Source organism: Lepisosteus oculatus, chromosome 24, assembly GCF_040954835.1.
Source record: "Lepisosteus oculatus isolate fLepOcu1 chromosome 24, fLepOcu1.hap2, whole genome shotgun sequence".
Classification (NCBI taxonomy): Eukaryota; Metazoa; Chordata; class Actinopteri; order Semionotiformes; family Lepisosteidae; genus Lepisosteus; species Lepisosteus oculatus.
The window spans coordinates 5,267,525-5,295,061 of NC_090719.1; the positions used below are offsets into that span (position 1 = coordinate 5,267,525).

Below are 27,537 nucleotides of genomic sequence, written 5' to 3' on the forward strand. Positions count from 1 at the left end.
TTTAGTATACTGTATTTAAAAATTGTGTATTTACTGTATAAATAACACAATATCATTTCCTTGCGCAAACGTAGATAATAAAATGTATTTGTTCATTAGCAGATAAATTACATACTTGCTTTCTCATAACAGATTTCGATGTTCGTCACACTATAAGCATCCATCGCATCGCATGAAATAAGGTCTTGAGCCCGGTATTGCCCTGGACTATATTAACAGGGTTGTGTATACACTATGTCAATTATTTTCTTTAAAAAAACGGACTCGGTCCAATTTAATATCTCGGGTTCAGATGCAAGTTCATCTTTTCTTACAAAAACATTACACGTTGATGTACTCTAGGGGCGCACTGTTCGATATAAATCGTCCATTTCCGGTAGAGCTCGGATCGTGCCTCGTTCTTTTCTATTAAAAATAATTATATTTCTTTTTAAATCATTTAGACGCATATGATTTTATTGTCAACAACCAAAATAAATACAATTATGCAAAATTACAACATTAACTGCAAATTGTACATGGTTCAAGGCCTTCGACTGTGACGCCACGGTGTTTGGGATTGTGACGTTAGAGGTACACGTCGCCTAGCAGGATGTAGCTCTGGTTGAAGATGGCGGCTGTGTGTTTGCCTCACGGTTCTGCAGTCTTGTAGGAATTCCTATTTAATTCCGCTTTACTGGCCGAATTGTGTTGTTTCTTTGTCGTCTCCAGGAGGTCGGCGATCTCGTTCTTGAGAGGTAAGATGGATCGAGATGTACAAGCGGTGTGGTGCAGCACTGAGTTCAGATTTGTATAATGGGACTGGGTCGGGATTACCCTAGTTTTAAAAGGCACAAGATCTGTTATTATTCCCCCCCCCCCCGGCAGAAGTGGGGGCTTTAAGGAACTGACAGCGCATCCTGTTAAAGATCTGGTTTGGCATCAGACCATCGATTATCGGCGAGTTGGACATCTTCACTCTCCCCAGTCTGATGTACAAACGGGCTTCGTGAAAGTTCGGCACTTGCCTGTTGCAGACGTTCAGTTAATCATATGTGATGAGTCGCCGATATCCTCTGCTTGTTGACTTTAAACACGACAGCAGCATGTTAACGATTTGCTACGAGTCGCCGCTTTTAACGGCAGGTTTCGCAGTGGTGTTAATTATAAAATTGCTTGAAAAATTTAAATGTTCCCTATTCGATATTGAAACGTTCCTTCCAAATGTGTCAAATAAATAAAGCTGGAGAAGATAGTCCTTTTCGCTATTTTTTAAGATCGCAAGGTCGGGTTTGATCTTAAAAACATTTGAGTATTAATTTGAGAGCTTCTCACTATTTGCTTATTTTTGTGCGGGTGTCGTCTGATAACATCTTAAATTTTGCGTTTGTTGTAGCTCTAGTGAGGAACAGAGTCCTTATGCTTTGGACTTTAGTTTCTACGACTTAGAAACCCGATAGGCACCCTGACTGCAAGTGCGACTTCAGTAATTAAGTTGTATTACAATATTGTAACACACGAATAATAAGGATTTAGAGTTTGGAAACCAAAAAAACGTATAGGTGTTTGTTGTGGTGTTCGATAGTAAAGAATTGAAAATTGCAAATCGCTAAATTAACCATTGCAAAATAACCTGATTCGTCTACATTGTATTGTATTGACTCATGATGCTTTTGAGAGTTATTTTAGAGCAACAGTGCAACCGACGGGCGCCAATAGATGAGGGTGAGAAAGTTAGTCCTAAAGCAGCTCTTTAAACGCTGTTTGTGAGGACTACATTAGCCACAGAAACGTCGCACACCTGAGGCTGACGTGGAATTCCATCCCGTTATTAGGAAATGCAAGCTGCTTCACAGTGTACGCACAACCCAGTGGAGAAATCTATATGTGTGCAGTGAATCCGAAGACAAATGTCTATAGGACTACGAAGGAGGTCTAGTTACTGGTGGTTGAATTTTTTGCTGTGGAAGCCAAAATGATTCTATATAATATTAATTTTCCTGTGAAGGTTCCATATACTTCTTTCATATACTGAAAGAAGTATAATGAGTCACAAGTGGTGGGAGTATGGATGAACCTACCATCCATGTATCTGAGGCTGATATCCTGGCTTCCTTCAAGAAATGGCTGGATGAGATTTCTGATCAATGAGTTACTAACCAAAAGGGTTAGGTGTACAGAATATACACTTTATCTTGTAAGTCACAAACCACTTTCTCTATGATATTTGGAGTATATTTAAAGACGAGCTGCAGTCCCAGTTTCTCAGGCTTGTTATTAAATCTTGATAAAATAAATTCATTGACGGTATAGACAAATTGAACAAATTTCGAAATAAGCACACAATCGTGAACTTTGTAAAAGTACTGAAATGTCGCTGTGCTGTTGCACACCCCTGGTCTTGCTATAGACGAGAGCATGATTTCTCACGAATTGTGACGTAAAGCAGCCCCTACTGCTCCCTAGTCACTGTAATAACTAATGTAATGTGCAAATTAAGCACAGGTTGTGCAGCCGGCATTTCACCACAGAAACTTTCCAACATAATCTGCAATCAGTTTATCAGCAAAACCATCTTGAAGACGAGAGCAGTATTTCTCTTGGATTAAAAGAGATGTATTCACAAGCCTGCTTGCTCACAGTGTAATAGGGCCCCAACACGTCACCAGACGTTTTGTTGCCTTGTTCCAAATCGCAGAATATGATGCTGCGTCTACCTTTAAATTTTATTTTGTGATGTAAATTGGAGGATCTACAAGTTACTGTACATTTTACTTTTATTGTGGTTTGAAGGGCACTGATTTTGTAACCTCAAAATATAAAAAAAACATTGCATTTCCCCTTTTAAATATGTTTTTAAACTGTGCAGTTTAATGTTGAGGTGTTCCTGTTAATCACACAGAATATCCCAGCCTCCTAAATATGCAGTACTTGAAGATCACATACTGTAATTCATGCAGTCACTTTGTTTGCACAGGATCGTGGTCTATTGTTGGTAACCCAGTCTCTATAAAAACTGTCTTAATTAATATTCAGTACATTCCTCAAGAAATTATTAATGATGTCATCATTGCATTTTTGTTGGGTTCAAAGATCCAGCACTCATTTTGCCATGTGATAATGTATCCATTTAAATAAGAATAGAAAGTTCGCTTGCCATTCTTAATGTTTTGCAGCCTCTCTTATTAGTGAAGGGGCAGTCATCTTATAGTTGACAGTTGTAAAACTTGCAACTTGGGAATAAATAACTCAAGGCTTTGTCAACACTGGTGTGACAGATCTTTTGGTGGAATCACTGAATCCCTAACTAAAAAGCTGTAAATCTTAAATAATAATATGGCTTTAGTTTAAAAAATATTGAAGAACTACTGTGGCAAGTGTACAAAATAGATAGATAAGACTTTATTGATCCTGAAGGGAAATTGATGTGTTACAGCAGTCTGGCCCAAGACAAGCAAAAAAACAGACATCGGAATAGAATACAAATTATAATATGTACAGTAATACAGAGTAAATATAAAATAAATACATAGGTGTGTACAAAATATGATCTTAGTCACTGTAAAAACAATAAAATATATGCAAAATGTGCATAGGTATAAACAGATTGAGTGTCCAAAAAAAGTACAATGGAGCAACATGCTGTCCATAGACAAGCAAATGAAGGGCTAACAGTCCTAGCCTAGGGCAGCATTATTCACCCTGATAGCCGCCGGGAGGAAAGACCTGCGGAAACGTTTCCTTGAACACCGGAGCTGGAGCAGTCTGTTGCTAAAAGTGCTCCGCTGCCCAATAACAGTCCCATCAAAATGTAATGAAAAAAGTTGTGATTTAGGGTTCTTCATAGCTTCCATTGTAAAGATTTGTGAATTTTAATACAGACCTTTTTCTTAATTTCCCATGAATATCAGATTCATAAAGTGCATAAAAGCGTAAAGGTATAGGAAAAGTAATTTAATTTTTCAGCAATTTGTCTGGTCTGTACAGATATAGTTATCGGAATCATGAGTGCAGCTGTTTCGTGTCACCCAAAAGATACTACACAAATTGATGACACAAACTGACTGGACAGATGAAAATATCCAAATTAGGCAGAAAACTATACACAGTAGGGTGTAGGATATGCTTTGTGCCATTACTTTATGATTTCTCTGACTTTTTAAGGCTTAAGTACATTTTCTACATTAAGAGACATGACAAGGTCACTGAAATAGAAAGCAATGATATATTGTGGTCATTAATTTGCCAGCTCTAGAGGATATCTGTGTGTAATACTATTGGATTAAATGTAATATTGATGTTGTGAAAACAGATTTGTAATAGTTTTAGCCTGTACTAATTGTTACCTTTGGTTGGCATAAAAATGAACTCAAAGCAATTGCCTTGCTGCAATATGGGTATAAAAATCTTCTGGTATAATATCACCAATCTCATTATGTCATTGTATTATGATATATAATCTCTAATTCATATCACTCTCTGTAAGAATAAACAAAGTATCACCCTATATACACATGGGCTCTTGTCCTGTGTAAAATCCATTAAATATTTAACATTACTTTACTGTTGCTTGTGGTCTGCGATCGAAGAGCCACAGTTTTAACGCAGCATCTTCTTTTAAACCATACTGAAGTATGCTTCTTGAACCTTTTTAAAACCAATAAACTCTCCTTGTAGCATTTAGTCTAAATTACATACTTTTATTATCCTCGCATTTGTGTTGTGTGTTCTTTTCACAGTGGAGTGTGAGCGTCTTAACTCTGGAATAACGCTGCCTTTAACTGGAATAAAGTAGGCGATGCAGCCTCCTCCTCGAACTGCACCTCCAGGGGCTGTTGGCCCTCCCCCAACTGGAGGGGTCCCCAATGCATTTCGAAGGACAAAGACTTACAAACCAGGGAATGCACCCGTGTCTGGGGCAGCTGCACCTATCCCTCCTGTGACCAACCCGTTTGCTTATGGCAGGCAGACCCCACAGACCATGGCTCTGGAAAACCATCCTGCACCCATGAAAAGCAGCCCTCTTCCTATGCAAAATCAGCCTCCTTCAGGATTCTATCAGATGGCTCCAGTCCAGAATCAGCCCTTACCTTCACAGACAATGGAGAGTGCACAAGGATCTCAATCTGTACCAACACTGCCATCCTTATCAGGCCCACCTGGGGTCAATGTGTTTACCCCCAACAGTAACGTGGCTCCGTCACCACTGCCAGGCCATTTCACCAATGTCCACAGCATTGCAGGCTCGACTCCTCCTGGAAAAGACCATGGGCCATTTAACTCCAGAGAACATTCACCTTATCATGCTCAAGGTGCCCCAGACAACAGCTTTGAAGGCCCTTCCTTTGCTGCAGCCCCCTTGCAGAATAGACCCCCATATGGTCAGGATTTGAATAAAGGGCCTGCCTCTTACAAGCCTACAGTTCCAAGTGCCATGCCCTTTCCACCTCAGAACATGCAACCATTGGCGACACAGTGGATGTCTGATCATGGTAGCCGCCCTCCTTCAGTTCATAATTATTTCCAGCCAAGCAGTGATCATTCATCTCCGTCAGTTAGTGCTCCCCTACCAGACTTATCCACGGCTAACATACCTCAACAGATACCACCTCAAAGTCATGTCTACTCGGATCAATTAGGCCAGAGTAGCCAGCACAATGCCACTCTGTTTCCAAGCTCAGCAACCAGCACAACACAGCAGTTGCTTGAAAAAGCAGAGAGCAACAAACCACCCGCTCCAGAGCACTATAACCCTCAGCTTCCAACTCAGGGTTATTTCAGTCAGAATTTTGGATCACCTGATCCCTGGTTTAACCCACCTCCCGGAGAGCATTTCTATCATCAGATGGGCGGAATTGTAACGAATAATCTCCCCAACCCAGCTAATACCGAACAGGCACCTATTCCTGGGCAATCAGGAGAGCTACCAGCTGGTAATCCTGTTTCTTATGAATCAGATCCTGGCACCTTATCAATGTTTTTCAAAGGGAATGATGTTGAAAATGAAGAAATGCTTGTTAGCAAGGGTAAGACTGCCAATGGCATTTCTAATGCAGATTCATTTGTGCCGAGCCAGGATGCATTCTTTAACCCCGGTTTTCCAAATACGCAGCTGCAGTCTTCACAGTTGCAGACGGGTACCGATATTACCCAAAGTGCCTTGGATGTGGCTGCTCATTCTAAGGCCCATGCATGTGGTGATGCTTCAGGCTCATACTTGAATGACAGTGGTTTCGCAAGGGATTCCCAGAAAAACATCGGGACACACTTTGACAATGTGGAAAACTTGGAATGTGTACCAAATCAGGAAGTGTTACCTAATGAACCACCTAATATCCCAGAAATGCCTCACAATGTCAGTGATGTCACAGGACTTGGACAAGGCAGTGTTGCTTCTCAGTTGGGGGATAATTTTGAAGGGGGGCCTAACCTAGAGACTCCAGACTCTATTCCTCATCCTGTTCGATCTGAAAGTGTCTCCTCAAGTTATAGTAACATAAGTCACAGCAGTGCATCTAGTTCCAGAAGGCCACAGGGAGTGGTAGGAACTTTTATACAGCAGGAGATTGCTAAACCCACTGAAGAAACTTCAGCTGGTTATTTTGAGCAGATTGATACGTCTCCTGCAGGAGATGTAATTGACCAGAATAAAATGTATCACACACAGCTTTCCCAGCCTCCAACACCCAGCCCCCCCAAACCAACTGGGATATTTCAAGCCAGTGCAAACAGTTCCTTTGAACCTGTCAGATCACATGGAGTGGGTGTCAAACCCATTGAGATTGACCAAGCCAGGATGGTCATGGAGAAAAGCAATGGAGCACAAAACAACGCACCACAGGGAGTGGTCATTTCAGATGCATCGCCTGGTAATCTCGAACAGCCACCGGACAACCTGGAAAACATATTTATTCCCTCACCCCGCACCCCATCAGTGGTACAGTCGCATGTAGGCAGTCCTACTAATGTCATGCAGCCTATCGGCAAGCCCATGGCAGAGACTGCTCTTCCTGAACGGAGACCATCTTCTAGAGCTCATGGTACACGAGTGAAATGTGAGAGTCCTGCTACTACCCTGTGGGCCCAAAATGAGATGCCAGAGTTGGGGGCTAACATCTTGTTGGCTCCAGCTGCCCCTCCAGTACACGGATTATTCAAGCAGCCTAGTACAGAAGTTATTCAACCACCTGAAGATGGCCCTTTGGAACATTCATTTCAGCAACTGCAGCTGTCTTCAGACCAAGCATCCCCTTCACAGAAGCCAGAGACATCCTCCGAGAACCTTGAGAACCCTCCAAAGGCAAACGAGGGTGACCCATTAAATTCCCAGGCAAGTTTAGGCTATGCCAGCCTGCTAGTTGCTTCCCCCGCTGCTGAATCATTCCAGAATCAACCTATCTTGATTGCCCCACCAGCTCAAAGCTGCAGTGTGATTCCTCCAAATAATTCTCCACTCTCCTCATCTCATTCTGCTAATCAAATAAACCAGAATGACGCTTTACAAAATCTAGGAACAAATGACATGGCTTTACCTTTAAGCCAGAACCCTCTGACGTCTGGTACAAATCCTGTGCAATTAACCCCCCTACTGAACATGTCCTTGGCTAATCATCCCCCAAATTCACATGCATCTTCAATGAATTCCCCTGGAATTATAAGTAGTCAACCTGGAAACTTGTCAGTTCAACCACTGCATCACTCTCCACTCAATCTGGCACCAGAAAACAGGCAGAATATGAAACAAACAGCAGAAAGCTCAGCTTCAGAGTTAACAAGTAAACCTCCAAATTCCACTATCTCCAGGACTGATTCAAATGTAGGTCAAAAGCATTCGGCACCAGCTACCAGTTCCCAAGCGCAACCTCAGAGCATGCATCAGAATGCTACCAATTATGAACTCCTTGATTTTACCATGCACCATCCGCCAATGACCCCAAATCAAACTTCTAATCAAAGCAGTTATCTTCCTCCGGTAGGCTCCCAGCAGCCTGTGCCATTAAAGCAAGGCACACCAGTGAGTAATGCAACAGGGTTTTATCTGCAGGTAACCAAAGATGCACAGCAGACAGGAAAGGCTCAGCACGAACAGCAGCAGCTGTCAACAGCAGCTGTCCCTCCAATGCCAACTAACACCCAGCAGCCAGCTGATGACACTTCACAGAAGCCTGAGGCTCAGCCTGGGCTTCTGAGAAAAGAAGCTGCACTGCCAGCTCAGCCCAGTCAGTGCCCTGCACCAAATAATGAGTATCCACAGCCTCAGCTCATCGGACAAGGCCAGCAAGCATCAGGGGCTCTGAATCCATCTATTGGATATGCTCCTGGCCTGGGAGGACCACAGCCACCATCCATGTACCCTCCTCAGCCATTGCCACCAAACACATCCCAGCAGCCTCCTCCTGATCTCCATCATCATCCCCCATCATCACACACGCCCCAGCCAGGATATGGGCCTCCCTCTCAACCACCACAGCCGCCCTATGGGCCTTATTATGGTGGTGCCTATCCTGAGTATCCGGATGGAAGGCCTTACCCACCTTATCCTCCCCCAGCTGATCCCAGGGCTCACCAGCCATATTACCAGGTACCGTTTCTATCTTCCATAAATAACCAAGTTAGATCAGGATTGTGTATTATTATTATTATTATTAATATTATTAATTGTTTACACTTATATAGCACTTTTCTGGACACTCCACTCAAAGTGCTTTACAGATAATGGGAATCCCTTCCACCACCACCAATGTGCTGCATCCACCTGGATGATGTAGAAGGCATTTTCAGTTTTACTATATACACATTACTAGTTTAATGTGTATATATAGTATACCAATCTATATAGTAATCCAATCTAGGATCCCAAGAGTTATGAGGCAACAGTGCTTCCACATTTACACTAATACTATTACTAATACTAATACTTGTATGCATGTGTAAATGTGGAAGCACTGTTCCTCATAACCCTTTGGTCCTGGGTTAAATCCTAGATTGGAGTGCTTTCTGTATGACGTGTTCTTGTTATAGCCAGATTTGCTTCTGTTTCTTTGGGTACCATGATTTCTGCCCAACTTACAAAGACATGCTAGCTGGGTTAATTGGACATTCTGTATTGCCCTAGGGTACTTGTATGCCCTGCTATGGCCTGGTCTCCGGTGCTTGGCGTCATGTTGCCATTATCCTTACAAAAGAATAAGCAGCCTTCTGACATTAGATTGGCATTTTATATACTACTATTAAGGGACTCTTGTATTATTTATTACTTTTTCTTTTTTACATTTTTTGCTTTGTATTGCCATTAGTGTAGAAAATGGTGTCAACAGGACAGTAATCCTTGATGCTTAAGGGAACAAAATCCTTGGATGTTTCTAGGATAATTACTTATTGAATGGGCATGATGCAGCTACTATAGGTTCTTGTTTAGAGAGATTTGATGGGTTGTGGTGAGTTGACTTTATTTAAGTTGTACAGGCTGAGCTCATGATTGGGACTTGAAAAAACAGCTCTTTGTGTCATAGCATCACTGACTTACACTGATCTTTGAAATGAAGGAAGTTGTGAATGTTTCTGCCTAGGAGGACCCTTACAGAAGGTATGATCCACGGTATGGGAGATATGATAACTACAACCCGGCGTACAGGGAAGGAGAACGATACCAGTACCCTGAGCAGCCAGAGCGGCCCAGTTCTAGAGCTAGCCAGTACTCAGACAGGCCGTCCTCCAGGTTAGTGTGGTTTATTCTCAGTGAGAAGCGTTTTTTTTTTAAATAGTATGTACCACCATTTTGTTAAAGTACTGAATTATACACATGATTATTATTACGATCTTCTGGTAATGAATGTAAAATGTACTTCGTACTTCAGGCATTCAGATGGTTATGCTCATAGGATAGTAAACCCATCTGTAGAAAGGGGATCCTTTTGTTTCTTCTTTGGGCCTAGTTGTGCATGGATGACCTATTTCAAAGAAAGAATAAATGGGCCTGTCACTTTGAATTATGCTGCTCCAAATCCTACTATGTAGCGCAGTACAGTTTGAAATGTGTGCTGTAGCAGAATTTTATGAGATGTCATGGTCACTTCAGTTTATTTGTGTTCGCTGAACTATCGTACTTTGTTACTTTGTTTTTTGCCTACTGCACTGGACAGGAGATTGGTTAAGCTTTTGATTGTAGAAGTCTTGCTCTGAGGGAAAGTGAGTTGTGCATATCCAAGAACACACAGCTCATTATGACAGCTTGTTATCTTGAAAAAAGACTTCACATTTTTGTAAAGATATTTTAACAGATTATGTACACAGGAAATGTGAGCTTCCACATTTCCAACTAAGTTTTTATATCTATAGATAAATTTAGGTGGAAACATGTAGGCTCGCTTTTGATGTAAAAATTCGAACCTTGATCCTGAAATTTGCAATCTGCGAGCCTTTAAAAGTGTTAAGAAAGCAGAGGGAATGACAAACCGTGTATTTACACAACATATGAATATATTCCTGTTAATCTCACACTGTGTACAGAGCAATGCAATACAAAGATTACCAGTTTGGAAATGATTTTTTTCCCCCATTAGGCAAGGCTATGCTGAAGACTACTATCTGAAGGCTAGTCGAAGTGCCTATGATGAATATTATGCAGACTTCTATAAAAAACAATATGACTATGGAGGTAAGACTCAAAGAAGCTGCCTTACGTTATTTTGGTGCCGTTGCTATGAAATTGCTAAAAAGTAACTAACTTCTCATTTAAATGTTTACTTAGATCGAAGTCGATGGGACCGTTATGATCCTGCCTCCTACGATTCCCGATACAGAGACTACTATGATCAGTCCTACTGGTACAACTATGATTCAGAGGCTTACAGGAGGAGAGATCCCTACTATAGCCAAGCTTATCTACAGAGGTAAAATGGATAAACATTGGCAATTTGTGGGTCATTCTCATCTTAACACACCAACGAACTGATAATACCGAATGAACTGATAAAAGTCAATAAATAAAGTACCTCGTTTAAATAAGAACGATTATTTATTCACTGTTATTAAATAACAGTGAGCTTTCAGGTTCACATGCTTCTTTTATTTTGATGGGTCCTGTGCTGTTGTATTGTTTCAGTGCTATTACTTTTCCCTAAAGTTTGGAATTTGTTTAAATGTAATTAATGAGAGTTTGGGAAAGCCTTGTCCATATTGTATAGGAGGGCACTTGCTTTGTGACCGTAAAAATGCACTTGTTAAAAAGACCTCCTGGAGCCACAGACGCAACCCTGTATGTCCTGTAAAGGGCAGCAGAGGTAGGCCATAATTGAATGTTTAATAGCTTGTTCTGTTATCAGAAATAACAGGGTAGGTGAAGTAGTTCAAGTAGGGAGCTGCATCAGCATGTGTGGGCTGCAAAGGAACAAGTAGAGGTTTATTCCATGCTGAAAAGAAGAAAAGGAACAACGTTTCATCTGTGGAAACTGCTGACACCTGAAGAACACCGCACCTTTTTTTACTGTGGCCCTTTTTCATCAAATTGAAAGAACTAAACTCCCAGAATGTGAAACATTTATAAAGTTAGAAGTAAAATTTATAGCTGCATAACAGAAATTGGTTTGCATAACCTCAGTCGTGATGCCAGTCGATTTGTGCCGATGCGCGAACCCTGACTCGGGGTCATTCAGAGTGCCGTCTGTTTCGCTCAGGCCCGAGGGATACGACGACCGGTGGCGCTACGACCCTCGCTACGACGCCAGCTTCGACGACGAGTACGTGCGCCCCAGGGACGCCTACGGGGACGAGTACGACCGGCGCAGCGTGCACAGCGAGCAGTCGGCCCACAGCGTGCGCAGTTCCCGCAGCCAGCGCAGCAGCTTCAGCTCGCGGTCGCAGCAGGTACGCGCCGCGTCCCCGCCCGGCTTCTCCCGTCCTCCGGGATAGGCCGCACGGATTCACAACGCGGAACCACAGCAAAAAGCAATCCCTACTTTCCTTTTATTAAAGCCATTTCTCTTAATTTCTCTTCCCTTGCTTTCGTCCTCAGGTTAGATATCTGATGGCTTATTCTGTTAGCAAAAACATAGTGTACAGTAGGTGAAGGTTCTTTCACACAAAAAAAACCCTGGAAAATAGAAGCTTTACTTTTTTTTTTGCTGTGGATCTTTTTTGTTTGGTTACATTAAAAGGACTCTAATCTCAGAATCAGAAACGGTTATAAAGTCTGAATTTTTTTCACAGCGGTAGTTCTATAAATTCTTGTGTGCTTAGAGGGATTTTTGAAGTCTAATAATGATAGAAAACAATGTTTGAGAACCACTCCTTTGCCGCTTTAATATGTAGTCTGTGGGTTTTCTTTTTCAGAGTCAAGTTTACAGAAGCCAGCAGGACCTTGTTGGGGGTAGTTATGATCAGGCGGGCCAGCCAACCTCCCTGCAAGCTGACTACTCGTACCGCCAGTATCCCGACGCTGTGGATGGAAGCCAGGGATATCCGGATTATCAGTACTCAGCGGGATACCAGGTGGAAAGCGGATGGCCTGCTGTTGAACAAGGTATGACTAGGAATTCCCTTTATTCACTAGATGAGGAAAAATTGGGAGCGACTTGGATTTAAGCCAACTTAAGCCATATAAAAACACTCACTTTGGAACTGAGTACATAACTTAAAGGTGGCAAATGACTGTGGGCATTCAGTCTGTCTTGCCATTTGTTTAACTAAATAATCCTAAAATTTAGTATATTTACTTCAAGTAAGGAGTTTGGGCTTAGACACCACCTGCATGGATCATTTTGCAGTTGGCAGTGCTAAATTTCTTCTGTCTAGCATCAGACTTGTATATAACAGGACTTCAAGCATCATGAATTATTGTATGGTGCTAAATATACCAGAAAAAGTGTAATTCAGGACCCAAGGACCAAAACAGCTGTTTTTATTCCTTGCTGATTGAGAAAGTCTCTGTCTTCAGCACCTCCCAGACCTGTGACTCCGGAGAAGTACACAGTCCCGCACATGTGCGCGAGGTTTGGGCCTGGAGGTCTGCTCATTAAAATTCTCCCCAACCTGCCTTCGGAGGGCCAGCCTGCTCTGGTGGAGATGCACAGCATGGAGGTATGACACTTGTGTATATATACAGTTCTGGATTGACTTTATACCAACAGGGAGATGTAATGAATAAACCACAGGTCGAGCAGGATCGCCAATACAAGTACAAAGTATAAAATGTGAGTTTTACTGATCTCAATAGACTTTGGTTGAATATTAAAACTTAATCCTGTGTGTGTGCTCATTATCTGATACATCAGGGAAGTCCAGTCCTGGTCCTGGAAGGACGGTGCGTCTGCTGGTTTTCATTCCAACTCGGGAATGAAATGTTAATGGCTTATCTGTGCCAATTTAACAGCTTCTCCGAGGTCTTCAGATGCAGCAGCTTGAACACCAGCCAGGACCCAGGACTGGACAGTCCTGTGTTATGTGCTCAGCATCCCCCATAGGTTGCCCATGGTTGTTTAATTGCTTTTTTCATTAATTGTTGTTTTATTTAGCTTTTGTCACATGCTGGGTTAAACCGTTTTCCCTTTGGAAAAAGAGAAGTAAGTGTTTCATCTAGTAGGTGGTTTAAAGTAACAAAGCTGAGATACACAATGAATACAAACAATACATTAGAACAGGACTGTTTGAACTTTTAACCATGATGGTATGTGAGGTGTAATAGAATAGCTGATCTGTATGTTTCTCTCCTGTAGACTGTGCTCCAGGACTCACAAGAGCAAGAGGAGCTCAGATCCTTCCCAGGGCCTCTTGTAAAGTAAGTCTTCTTATAATACCACATTGACTTGCCATGTTCATTAATGAACTGAAGTACATAAACTTCTAAAATATTTCTCTTGCTGTATTGCAGTAAGTATCTTTGTCATGCTTCTGACCGACATCTTTAAAACTGTCCACATGTGCCGATTTGTTTTTGTCTTGTAGAGAAGAAACGCATAAAGTTGACGTGATCAAGTTCGCTCAGAACAAAGCTATGGAGTGCCTGAGAAATGAGAGCCTGCTTGATAAGGACTCGGCATTCCTCATCTGGGAGTTCATTGTGTTGCTCTGTAGGCAGAATGGGGTTAGTGCTCAAAAATGACACAATCGGAGAAGAAGTTGTGTAAAAATATGTGATTAAGAGGCGTGTGCTGAAAAAATCTCAAATACTTTAGGTTGCAGAATGGATCAGATGACAAGCATAGTGCAGTAACAAAGTAACAGTGTTGTGAGAAATGTTGGTGATCCCCATTGATTTTCTTTTGAAAATTTAAAAGAATAATACATAGATTCAACTTAGGTATAGGATTCATGAAATTAGCAAGCATCACAACGTCTAGTACTTTTGAACATCAGAATGCTTATTATAAAAAAAATTATAATAAGCATTATAATATAACTTAGGCCTGAGTTTACAACAGATTTGAGAATCCGCACTGTGCGTGTATATACTGCTTTCATGTGGTACATTAGGGTTCCCTTGAGAATATGAAATAAGAGCAGATTACAAATGGAATGCAGCAGTCCTCTGGTTTTTGATGCTGATACAAAATGGTTGGTGTTTCAGACTGTGGTAGGGACAGATATCGCCGATCTGCTGCTGCGAGAGCACAAGTCGGTGTGGCTGCCTGGGAAGTCTCCTAATGAGGCCAACCTGATTGACTTTAATAACGAGCCCCTGGAGCACGCCGAGGAGGAGCTGGGCTCGGGGCAGCTCTCTCTGCTTTCCGACACCTTCATGACCGTACCAGAGAACGCAGGCAAGGAGACGGAGAGATTCCGAGAGCTGCTTCTCTTTGGGCGGAAGAAGGCAAGTTTTATTTCATTTACTCCTCACTTCCTTTACAGCAGCACTTCATTTCTTTTTCCTCTGGCAGCACATCACCCACTTCTCAGGTCTGCCTGGGCCTCTTGGGCTGCAGTCCTTGATATGGGGGTATAATGGCAAACCTTTATTTGTGTTGAAGTTAGGCCAGGCATGTTGTGGTGGTGTGAGATCTGAAAAGGAACAGGTTTGGAGGCTCATACTGTGCTGACAATTAAAAAGAATAAAAACACGTTTCAGCTGTGGTGCTTCCGACAGGTGTATGGAAGAGGGAAAGAGCAGAGATTTAAAAAAAAAGGCAGAATACATTTTCATTCAGAAAATGAAGGGATAGGTGGTTCAGTTTTTACCTTTTACTTTTTACTCTAACCCATTATCACCTTTTTTCCTTGTTTTCCTCACCTTATTCCCTTTCCAAGCTTTTATGTTTTATTCTTCAGAGCTAAATATTAATGGAAACTGACCCACGTGAACAGTGATGGTCACTTTTTTCTGCCATGCCCCAAATTGATTTCTTAAGCTATGCAGGAGAGTCCATTTTTGCAGCCTTGAAATATTAATATAATCATATGTAAGAAGCAATCTTTTTTTGTTTTATGTTTTTATATCTTCAACTCTGTGCCTGCATCTTTCTGCTTTGATAAGTTAGTGATTTCGCCTAAATCGTTCCTAATTAAATTTGACATGCTGTTTTGGGCAGGATGCATTGGAGTCTGCAATGAAGAATGGCTTATGGGGACATGCCCTGTTGTTAGCCAGTAAAATGGACAACAGAACACATGCCCGTGTTATGACTAGGTAAGGAGCAATTCATTTGTATAATTTTCCTGGTTTCAAAGCTATAAATGGCAGCAATTTACCAGTCTGTGTTATTTGATGTAATGAAGACTATTAAAACAAAGATTTGCTTTATTATTTGTGCCACTGTTTAATAAATGTACAAACAAATGAGTCAGGAAATTCCCTTGATGATAAATGGATAAAACTGCAATAAAATGGGCTTTCTTTTTGGCCTGTGTTTGTTGCCTTGTCCTTTATTAAAGACTTATCCAGTCTATGGGACAAAAAAACATTTGTCAAGTTTAGCTGCGATATGGAATCAAAATGTATCAAAAGGCAAGAAGATGAGCAAAAAAATACAGAACAACCCTCATTGTTTTATTTTCTTAAATACAATCCTGTTTTTGTGATTTGTTTTAGTTAAGGTTGTTTTCAAAATTCGATATACCACGTGGGTTATGATGTTGCACTTTTTTCTTTCTCCGCTCTGCAGGTTTGCAAACAGTCTCCCGATTAATGACCCTCTGCAGACAGTGTATCAGCTCATGTCAGGGAGGATGCCAGCTGCAGCCACCGTAAGTAAAGACAGAGGTTGTGAAGCTGGGAGATGTAGCGATTGCATGAAGATAATAGGTAGAAATTTGTGCTGATTCTCTTATCACTCCAGGATTTATGATTCAGAATCTGATACAGCAGGGGTTCCCAACCCTTCTCCTGATAAGTAGGAGTTCACCTGCTTGTCTTAATTCCAGCAATCTCTTGACTAGTTGCTTGACTGGAACTAACCAGCAATTAAATATCTTCAATTACATATGAAATGCAATAGTTCAAATTCAGCCTCCAACATGTTTAGGACCTGGAAACAAAGGGTTTAGCTGAATATTATTATTATGTCATGTAATGGTTCCATTATGTAAACTAAAAGCCCAGATGGACAATTAATTATGGTGTCTCAAACAATAACAGGTGTCTCAAACTTGGATGGACTAGTGTTCACAGTTCAAGTATTTAAGTTGCCGCATAATTATAATTCTTCTAACCAGGTCTGTGAGGATTTATATGTAACTTAGCTTTAATGAAATATCATCTTGTATGAACTACATGTAGGATTTTTCTTAATATGTCTGATTTTAGGAAATAATTAAATTATTTAATAGACTATTCAGGTAAGGTGTTTTCAAAACTGAGCTTGAGACACCAAAGTTATGATCTTTAATGTTGATAGCCTAGAGGTGAGTGACTTTGCATTGGTAATGAAATCAGTGCGATTGTTGAAGTGATGTTTTTTAGCGATGTTCGTGTCATTATAGAGCTGAAAGGCTCTGTGTCTGATCCGTACCTATGAGCTGTGTATCTGTGGCAGTGCTGTGGAGATGAGAAGTGGGGAGACTGGAGACCACACTTGGCTATGGTGCTGTCAAATCTCACCCACACCCTGGATCTGGATACCCGAACCATTGCTACTATGGGAGACACCCTTGGTGAGTCTGAATTAAACCGAATAATTCATTCCAGAAGCTTGGGTGCATTTTAACAGACATCTGTTTTTTTTTTTTAAAGAAATGTTTGATTGCAAAATACTGTTCTGTCTGACTGGTCTTTTATATCTTCCTAATTGCTGTCCTTGTTTACGAGATTGTGTTAACCATGTTAACCAAGGTAACTTCTTTAAATAGATCTTTAGTTACAGGAGTATTAATTCTGTGTACATTCCCATGTAAAAAAACAGTAAGTTTTTAATTTGTATTTTCTTTCTTTAGTGTTGGTGTCTTAACATTAGTTCCTTTTGCCATTTCAGCGTCAAAAGGGCTGATAGATGCTGCTCATTTCTGTTACATAATGGCCCAGGTCGGGCTTGGTGTTTACACCAAGAAGTCTACTAAGATGGTTCTGATAGGAGCAAATCACAGGTAAGATATGAAGCAACATTGTATAATTACAGAGGTCACAAATAGTTTTTAACCTTCCATTTCTGATTCTTTTTTTCACTACTGTTTTACTCTTCCACCCCTCCCAGCTTGCCATTTTTCAGGTTTGCCTCCAATGAAGCCATCCAGAGAACAGAAGCGTATGAGTATGCGCAGTCTTTGGGCTCTCAGCCTTGCTATTTGCCGAACTTTCAGGTATGTACTTATTTCCCCCAATCCATCCCCAATCCATCTCCTGCTATTCAGCAGGTTTCACAGGCAACCCTGCAATGATCCCTTTATAATGACTTGGAACAGTTTATCTCAGTTTAGGATCAAATCTGTTAAATTAAGTAATTAAATGATCATTTGGGGAAAAAAATCAGAATCTTCAGTTTCCTTTAAAGACCAGTAGTCTCTTAGTTGGAGAAAAACTTTTTAATTGGATAAATGTTTCATATCATTAAAAGACAGGTGATATAGGATGACCTGTAAGACAAATTGTACTGGGGTTGTTGTGCAACAGTGAGCTCAGACAGGAATTGATCAATTAGATAATCATCGCATCTGTAAAGCTCAGGCAGTAAAGACATCTTGTCTAGAGGAAAGGCTGAGATCTGTTTGAAACTGCCATTAACTGATTCTGGCTGAGATACAGAAAATGATGGTGCACAATTGACATGGCATCATCATATTGGATAGATATGAGTTAGCTGGGGTGTTATGTCCTTGCTTTACAACAGCCTCTGTGGTCTGCTAGGTGCCTGTGAGATTGCAGTAGAATCTATGAGAGCTGCATCTATTCTCCTGCCAACACCAAAGCTGTGGTGACTTAAGCTTATGGCATGGATGCAAGATCAGGACATGACAATTCATATTTCCAAGGGCATTCATAGCCTTCTCTCCCCTGAACTTAGGAGAGGTACACTGACGTGCAGAATGATAAGGTCTAGAGATCAACAATTGCTGTATAATAGCCTTTTAAATAAATTAAGAATGCAATGCTTTTTTGTTACCTTCTCCAGGTCTTTAAGTTCATTTATGCCTGCCGTTTGGCTGAGGTGGGGCTGTCTGCACAGGCCTTCCATTATTGTGAGGTCATATCCAGAACTGTCCTCAGTCACCCATCCTACTACTCTCCCATGTTTGTGAGCCAGCTCATTCAGGTAAATGTAAACCTTGTATATAGGACACATTTGTCTCCTTTGAACATCCCCGATTGACCCTGACTTCTTTCTCTTTCTTTGTTTTCAATCTAGATGTCTGCGAAAATTAGGTTCTTTGATCCTCAGCTAAAGGAGAAGCCTGAGCAGGAGCTGTTTATAGAGCCTGATTGGTTGGTTCAGTTGCGCCAATTGGATGGTCAAATAAAGGTATATATAAAGAATCTTATTGAACTTTTGTTCCCTACAAATTCAGAAAATTAAAAATCTTGAAGAGGGGTATTATATTATAGGTGTATGCATAGGAAGATTGAGGTAATAATTTAGAACTAGTTCTGTTGCGGGTCTGAGAATAAATGGGACAAAAACAGATTTTCACTGGTTTTTTTTTGGGCTGAACATTCACATTCAACCTAATCAGAAAAACACATTTTCTCCTCCCATATGTTTGTCTTAAAAAAAATCCTGATACAGGAACAAGGTATGAATTTCTGTGGTCCAAAGTGGGAGGCAGAGGGAATAGACATTTTACGGACTAGAATATAACTTTGAGTGGGATTTCACTAATTTTCTTCGTAATAGTTCAATTCTTAGCTTGTGCTTATACCGCAAGTGTCATATGACTGGTTGCATGTTTCAAGGAGCACAGTGTGGGAGATAAAAGTCCTATTACAGTTATAAGTTTCCGTGACACATCATTTGGTCCTCTCATGCTGGACTTTTTGTGTCCCAAGGCCAGACAAAGACCAATGTCTCACAGGGATTTCTATGCCTTTGCACTTGGGCTGGTGAATACATTCTACAATGAATAAGGGAAATTGCTTTAAAATCTTTATATTTAATCTTTAAATTCAGATTAGAGCTGTCTTTTTCAAGATTTAGGTTTATATTTATTTGTATTCTTTTGTCTATTGCCTGTTTTGTCTGTATACGTTTAGAAAATGTAATTTTATGTGATTTTGTAATATTGCGCTACGGAATGGTGAACTTGAATTTCCTGTGCCTTCCTAACAGGATGGTGCAATCATGTACAGCTTGGACAGAGCCACCCCCCAGCAATATGCATCTAGTACCCCCAGCTCTGAGTTCGACCAGCCCAGCCCTCCTGATGGCTTGGGAATGTCTCAGGATGTTAATGGCGCCGCCCCAGAGATCCCCCCTACAACATCTTTTATGCCAAATCCAGGATCACAAGTGCAGCTTGTGCCACCAGGTAGAGTTTCAGACCCCCCTTCCACAAAAGGACGATTTGCTAGTTTTTCTTGACTATTGGTAGACTTTAATTTCCATGAAGAACCATCAATGCACACTTCTATAGGACCAGGGGTTCTGAAAAAATAAAATTACTCAGTCCTCATTCTGAGGATTTTTTTCTATGCTAGCATGAAACTAGCATGATAATATTGCTTATTCCAGTAGTGTAGTGAATACTTTGCATGGATATTATAATTGTTAGTTCAGTGGATATTATATGGATAGCACAATCTATTAGACATTTAAAGCATGCTGCCATCCTGTATCAGCTAATGAGCACAGCTAAGCAGAAATTTCAAGTTTAAGTTTGTCATATGTACCTGAGTACAATGAAATGCTTACTTGTTTGTTTTCCTTATGTGAGAAGTGATATAATAGATGGTACAACAAATGACTACAAATTATTGGAGACAGGAACTATAACTTTAAGCAGCATTCAGATAACAGCAGTGTGCAAGACTCATATAGTAGCAGTATTTGAGTTCAGGGTAAAAACAGAGGTGTGAGTGGTGGCAGGCAGATTTAAGAGGTGGAGTTTAGGAGTGTTATAATTGTGGGGTAGACGCTTTCTTTGAACGTAGAGGCCTGAGCTTTTATACTCCTAAATCTTCTACTAGATTCTTTTCAGCTTCGATTGAATGGAAATTCTGAATGTTGTCAGGTCTTCCATTACTTGATGCTTATTTTCGTTTCACAGCACCTCCAACTATCCTTGATGGCACAATGCCTTCCATAATGCCACCTCCAGCTGAAGGGGGTGTCCAGTTCTACCCAGTGCCACCTGTTCCCCTGTGCCCGGTGCCCGGGCCTGTCCCTCCCTCGCAGGGCCCAGGGTTTCCACCTCCAACACCTGGGTATGGGGTCCCTAACCAGCAGGAGCAGCATGAGATGTACCCAGGACAGCATATGCCACTACAAATGCCCCCATCAGAGACATTACCCACTGTACCAGAGCGACAGCAGAATCACCAGCCAGGTTAGCTCTCAGGTCCCAAGATGGGAATAAAATCAATACTGGTTTGTGTTTGCTGTTATTCTTGAGTGCTGAGGTTCAAGAAGTGAGGATAAGACTGTATTTCTCTGAGGAAATATCCATCTCTATACCTTTAAGAATATTATTCATCCTTTTATCTGATTTGCCAGGGAAATCTTGGTCCTTATAAGCAATGAATCCTATGTCAATGTGAAGCTGTTGTAGAAGTCTTGGAAGCTGATATTGCAGCATTGTTAAGATATGAAATTAGTAACCACAGATCAACAGTCTTTCTATTAACGTTTAATGTGTTGCATTTTGTTCATATAACAGAAGATTATCCATCCAGAACTCCCATCTCCAAAAAAACAGTATTAAAATTAGAATTCATAAAACTCAGTGTCAACCTGTCAGCAGGCTCCTTAGGTATATTTTCATATGCGTTGTGGTGAATCAGTTGCAGGGCAAATTATGGTATGGTACTCAGTGGTAGCCAGCCACATCACAATCATATGTTATTCAAGCACCAGGTACCATGGTAACTACATTGACAGGAGTCTTGTACCACCTGGAGGCAGTCACTCATCACTTCCACCTCAGGTGCTTCAACCTCCTGTGAATTGAATGTACAATGTTACCATGGTAAATCACACTTGAATGACAGGTGATCAAGATGTGGGTGGCTACGGTGTAAATACTAGTTCACCCTGCTGCTTTCCCATGGCATGAATCATGATGTATACAACATGACTTTCTAATTCATAAAGTACCCGGAGCATATAATTAACACGGTACTTCCAGTTCCTTTCTCAGGAGTTGGGACTTAGTTACAGTTTTCTTGCTCTCCAATTGTGCTTGATGTTACATTGTTTGATGTTACCGTGTGGCCATTACCACTTAGAGGACCAGTGTAAATACCCCTGTGAAATAGAGAACCATAGCTGATAATTTAATCAGTTATATAATGATCAGATCCTCAGATCATGTAAGGTTTTTTAACTGTGACTTATGAAAATTTTAGTCTTGACACTTGGTTTGATGGTCAACTAAAATGAAATATCCTGCCATCAGTACCTGAAACAAATTTATTTTTTAATTAAAAAAAATAGACATCCACTTGAATTCCCAGCCATCCTCTCCATCCAGAAGTACATTCACTCAAGGACCAATGGATTTCTATGACCACATGGCTATTATGGTAAGTAAATGTGTACATTTTTACTTTGAGACTCACAAGGATAAGCGGTTTGGGAATGTTACCTTGCTGTTGATATCTGTTGTATGTAATGTGTGAGCTTATGGTCTTCAGTTGATTTGCCTTTCCTAATCAAATTGTGAGATACCTGTTAAAAAATTCGGAATGGATGGTTTAAATGTTCTGTTTTGAATTTGTCATTTACTAGCAGTTTGTGCGACTTTATATCTAACCAGGGGCCGGGAAGGAGATCTCGATCTACTTCACAGTCTTCAATGCACATGGTATGACCTAATCCAGCTGACTATTTTAACCACTTGATTGTTTTTTCCAGTGACTTTTCCACCTGTTTTTCCCATTCCTCTCTGTCTGCCAGCACATCTCTCTTTAAGAAGCAACTGTTTTCCTCTGACATTGATGAATTAAATAAACACAATAAATTCAGATGATCAAAATTGTAGTAAATCCCTTGGATGGCTCACAATTTAACATGCTTTTCTCTCATGCCTGCAGTAACTGTTCTTTATTAAAATAAGCATTGATCAGTTTCATATGGCCAGCTCATGCTTTTCCTGCATTTTTCTTCATTTTTCTGTGACTCTTTAATTGCTGTTACTGTTGTCTAACATTTTGTTTGCAATCTACAATAAATCTGTTTTGTTTATTGTAACACCATCTAATGATGTATTTTTAACCCATCTGCACCCAGGGTTATGGAAGGAGGTCTCGCACCACCTCGGAGTCCTCCAGTAACTCAGTGGGGCGGGACCGGAGCAATTCAGCAGCGAAGCAGCCCTCCCCTCCCCCTCCATCCATCCCAGAGCAACCAGTGAGCAAATCAGAAGACTCCAAGACAGCCACCAAAAAGGACTCGCCCAAAAAGGTCTGTTGAAACAGCAGGTCTCATCCAAAGAACATTTCAGTAGGTTGCTTTAGACCATACACTTTTACTAGTAAGTCTTATGGATTCTGAATGTTTAGTCTATATCAATTACTTTGTCATACATGGATCTTGGTTTCATCACAATTTACCTGGCTTTTTTAGAGGCCTATTATAGAGACATGTGGTTCTTCAGTTGTCTTTGACCTTCGTTGGTGCAGCCTTTTAACCTCAATGAAAGGGCAGTGAATTCTTGTCAGTCTTTTTCGTTTAATTAAGTCATTACAGTGTAAAATGGGAAAAAAATGTGAAAAAGTGAAAACCTTTTATGGAGTCCTTTGTTGTTTCCATATGTATGAACATGGAATGACGTGCAAAATGTTGATGATAATGTTGGGTGCATTACTTCACTAATCTACCCTTGTTTACACAGGGAGGAGGAGCAGGAGGGTGGCTGAACTGGCTGTACCGCAAGAGGAATGAGGCTTACCTACCAGATGACAAGAACAAGTCGGTAATGAATTCGAGTGGGGTTTTTCTGCACTGGACCAATGCAAAGTCCTGAATCGGTCATTCTCCTTGGATAAGAAATGGCTAAACATGCCATGATTAATTTTACTTTCTCAAGATGCATCTTGGGATATGATATATTGGTTTCATATTGAATGTTTACTAAAAGTTCAGTTTATCTTAAGGCCATGGTAGACACTTACGTTTCTTACCTATTTTTCATTTTGCTTCAGATTGTATGGGATGAGAATAAAAAACGATGGGTTAATCTTGACGAACCAGAAGAGGAGGTATAGTAAAATTTATCTGTCTTTTCTGTTCATTGGTTCTGTTTTTCTTATAATTTAGCCTCCTTTTTGTTTGTGGATACTTGAGTTCAAAGTTAGGTTCTTAGTTACATCCATATGACTTCCAGGTTTAAGAATCATGACACATTTATTGTCCTAATGTTACAAATGGAATTCTTTTAAACTCCAGTGGGTATATATGGAAGTCAAAACAATGCTGTTTGCAAAAAAAATGACTTTGCAATAAGGAAATGTACATTTTTTTTCCCACAGCAGATGCTGTTTTGCAGTAGTAGGATTGAAATAAGTCACTATTTCCTTTTTTTACTCTTCGTTAGAAATCATTATAATTGAGAAAGCCAAGGACTTTGAAATGATCTAAAATCATTAATATTTTTGTTTTACCAGAGCAAGCCTCCTCCCCCTCCTCCCACAAGCTTTCCAAAATTGACCCCTCAGCAGAGGCCTGGAGCGACTGCTGGCCCACCCAGTGGGGCCCCCCCAGTCAATATTTTCTCAAGAAAAGCTGGTGCGTTTATATCTGTTCAGAGTACTTTGAGTTTCAATGCCTTTGCTTGAAAAGTCATCGTGTTGTTTCAAATTCAAATCCTTTCAGTTAAGTGGATCTTCAAAATGCAGGAATCCATCTTTTAACCTGGTTGACTGAAGATCTCTGTAAATTAGGCTAAAACCAGTCTCTCCTTTTAGTAAGCTTGGGAACTAATGATTCTTTAAACTTACATAGCACTTTTCTGAACACTCCTCTTAAAGTGATTCGCAGGTAATAGGGACTCCCCACCACCACTAGGTGGTGCAGCCCCACCTGGACAATGTGACGGCAGCTAAAGTGCACCAGAACGCTCACCACACACCAGCTCTCCGTGGGGAGGAGAACAGAGTGATGAAACCAGTTCATAGATGGGGTTATTAGGAGGCCAAGATTGGTAAAAGCCAGGGGGAAATTTGGCCAGGACACAAAGGTTAACATCCCTACTTTTTTTGAGAAATGCCCTGGGATTTTTAATGACCACAGGGTTAAGATGTTGGGAAAAGAGAAGTTTAGCGATATGTGGAAACTCTTTTGTAATATCCCTAAGATGTGCAGAGTTTGTGAAAATAGCAGGTTTAACTGAGTTGAAAGTGGCTTCTGAGAAAAGCAATGCTTCTGTTTGTCTTCCAGGAACCAGGAGCCGGTACGTTGACGTTCTGAATCCCGGAGGGCCCAAGCCCAGTCCCATCCCTGCAGATCTGTTTGCACCTTTGGCTCCAATGCCCATTCCCACTAACCTGTTTATACCAAGTTCAGGTCTGTACCTATTCAACAAAGAAAATTAAAACTGCGTTGTGTTCACATGATCTGTTGAATCCCGTAATACCTTATTGCTAATTAGGTAGATCATTAGGTTTCGTCTGTTCAGAGGGAAGGGAAGTGAATGGTGGTTTTCATCCTCATTTTGTGCTCAAGCCAGACGTCTTATTCCTTCATCCTTTACATACACAAGGGCAGCAGTGTGGAACTGCGCTCAGGGATCTGAACCTGTAACTGGAAGGTTGAGGGTTCAAATCCCAGGTGAGACACTGCTGTTGTACCCTTGAGAAAGATGTTTTGCTTAAATTGTGCTAGTAAAATACACAGCTGTATAAATCCGTGCACATGTAAATCATTTTGGATAAAACCGTCAGCCAAATTCTATAAATAATATACTGCAAAGGAATAAGAAAAGGTTTCTTTCAAGCTGAAAAAAAGACACAAAGTGTCACACCTGAAGAAGGCTCCACAGCCAAACCGTCTCTTTTTTTTCAGCATGGATTAAACCTTTACTTTTTCCTTTGCAGTCTGCTCATGCTAATGCAGCTGCCTATTTGAACTTAAATAATATACTGTATACCCAAGACATAAGCAGGTACAATTGCTGTTCTGTTATTATAATAGAAAATCTGGATATTTATCAAGCAATATATGTTTTAAATATCACTTGAAATGTTTTTTTCCAGCATCTGCAGACAGTCAGCAGCCTACAGAAGGCAGTGTACCAGAAACGGAGCAGAACACAGGGCAGACCATCTCGGATACAAGCTCCCAGCCTCAGGTATGACCCAGAGTGTGTGAGTACATCATCAAAGCTGCTTCCAGATCCATTGCCAATTCTTAAAGGTCTTATAGAAAGGAGCTTTTAAGTAAGAACATTAGAAGGGTTGCCCACTAGAGGAGGCGAGGCTATTTGATCTATGTTGCTAGTATAGTTAATTAATTGATAGGAAAAGTTCATCCAGGCATTTTGTGAAGGATCCCAGATAATCTTATTAATTTTTATTTTAATAAACAAGTTTCCATGTTCTGTGATGTTCTGCAGGAGTATGCGAAGCCTAGCCACAGCTTCTAACAATTGTTCAGCACCTGCATCACTAACACATGCATCTTCCTGTTCTTGATTTTAGTCTAGTTCTACACATTTCTTTAGAAGCACCTAAAGTCAATTGGCTTACTTCATATACTTTCATTGGCTTGCTTTCTTACTTTTTTGTAAGATTTTCTTGAACTGTATAAAATTAAAAAGTTGATAAGTTCCACTTGTAGCTAGAATTTAAAAGAAAAGATAAGGGTAGAGGAAACAGATGACTAAGTGATTGTATTAAGCAAGTATTGTGTAATGATATAAACAACATGTTGGGCAAGATCTTGCAAGGATTGTTTAAGGTGTCATTTAAATTGCATTGGACATTTTGGTAAACATGTGTCAGAAAGACCTATTCAAGTAAGAGATTATTAACAGTTTCTAGTTTCTAGTCAAGATCTGTTCCATCTGGGAGAATAGAGGCTTTTGATGAGTATAAGTTGCATTACTGCAGTGGTTCTGAGGTAAAATTGGGTCTTTGTCAGTTGTAGGTCTTCTCAGCCTTACTCAAGACTTTGTCTCGATAGGTGCCAGCAAACTTCTAGTAACAGACATGTTGTTCTTCCAATCAGAGCGCACTCTCCTTAAAGACAGGATTGGTAGAGCTTTAAGCTGATTTTGTATCATTGATAATCCCACATTTGTTCAATAAGTAATATGAGGGGATTCCCCAAAAAAGCATTGGCAATATCCTCTGCTCTTTAGAACATAAGAGTTCTTTAGAGTGAGGGATTAAGTAAGGCTAAATGTGTTTTGAAAGTGACAAATTCTAGTGGTCACGTATTTTTGTTTTTCCTACAGTTTTATAACCCGGGATTGTATACTCCCAGCACAGAAGGAACGTCAAATACAGACGCAACACAGGCAGGGGAGGTAGGAATAACCGCTGACATTGCAGACAAGTCTTTTTACCCACTCACCCTCCCCATTTCCTCACCATAACAGGGTCTAATTCTGACAGGCGTTTCCCAGCAAAAGGTTTCAAAAATAGATCCAGTAACTTCATTTGCATGAGACATTTAACCTTTGTTACACTATTGGTGTGTCTGGAGTTTTTAAAATTGTTAATTCATGTAGATTGATGTTGCTGTAAATTAGAACTGTAAATCAACTGTGATTGCAGAACATATCGATAAAATCTGCTTAGAGGCCAAAAATGCTTGGTGTGCGTGAGAATGTATCTGGGAGTACTATGATAATTAACTTGAACTAACAATGGGAGCATGGTAAAAGTTTAGGTGCCAGGTCTAAAAAAATTGAAATGGAATCATTCCTATAATTTTATTTGAATTAGAAAAAAATAAAAAACTGTGTAATATTAACCCAATTAAAAACGAATAATGTGAATGGTGTCATGCTTTGTGGTTTTTACTAAACCACAATTACTCTTAT

At 40.5% G+C, this 27,537-nt stretch overlaps 1 protein-coding gene across 1 annotated transcript in view; it reads left to right on the forward strand.

Moving 5' to 3' along the window:
* Positions 1–584: 584 nt before the first annotated feature.
* sec16a (SEC16 homolog A, endoplasmic reticulum export factor) overlaps positions 585–27,537 on the forward strand; it is a 31,214-nt gene continuing 4,261 nt past the window's right edge. Inside the window, exons 1-30 of the mRNA XM_015366748.2 lie at positions 585–737; positions 4,719–7,309; positions 8,024–8,560; positions 9,549–9,697; positions 10,542–10,636; positions 10,730–10,871; positions 11,655–11,844; positions 12,310–12,499; positions 12,914–13,056; positions 13,692–13,753; positions 13,921–14,059; positions 14,543–14,785; positions 15,501–15,598; positions 16,074–16,155; positions 16,944–17,061; positions 17,379–17,490; positions 17,598–17,703; positions 18,513–18,653; positions 18,747–18,860; positions 19,665–19,863; positions 20,602–20,880; positions 21,987–22,075; positions 22,309–22,356; positions 22,782–22,955; positions 23,386–23,466; positions 23,696–23,752; positions 24,158–24,278; positions 24,930–25,055; positions 25,745–25,839; positions 26,947–27,018. Of these exons, the coding sequence (XP_015222234.2) occupies positions 4,778–7,309; positions 8,024–8,560; positions 9,549–9,697; positions 10,542–10,636; positions 10,730–10,871; positions 11,655–11,844; positions 12,310–12,499; positions 12,914–13,056; positions 13,692–13,753; positions 13,921–14,059; positions 14,543–14,785; positions 15,501–15,598; positions 16,074–16,155; positions 16,944–17,061; positions 17,379–17,490; positions 17,598–17,703; positions 18,513–18,653; positions 18,747–18,860; positions 19,665–19,863; positions 20,602–20,880; positions 21,987–22,075; positions 22,309–22,356; positions 22,782–22,955; positions 23,386–23,466; positions 23,696–23,752; positions 24,158–24,278; positions 24,930–25,055; positions 25,745–25,839; positions 26,947–27,018 (6,534 nt within the window). The 5' untranslated portion in view covers positions 585–737; positions 4,719–4,777. The remainder of the gene's footprint in view (positions 738–4,718; positions 7,310–8,023; positions 8,561–9,548; positions 9,698–10,541; positions 10,637–10,729; positions 10,872–11,654; positions 11,845–12,309; positions 12,500–12,913; positions 13,057–13,691; positions 13,754–13,920; positions 14,060–14,542; positions 14,786–15,500; positions 15,599–16,073; positions 16,156–16,943; positions 17,062–17,378; positions 17,491–17,597; positions 17,704–18,512; positions 18,654–18,746; positions 18,861–19,664; positions 19,864–20,601; positions 20,881–21,986; positions 22,076–22,308; positions 22,357–22,781; positions 22,956–23,385; positions 23,467–23,695; positions 23,753–24,157; positions 24,279–24,929; positions 25,056–25,744; positions 25,840–26,946; positions 27,019–27,537) is intronic.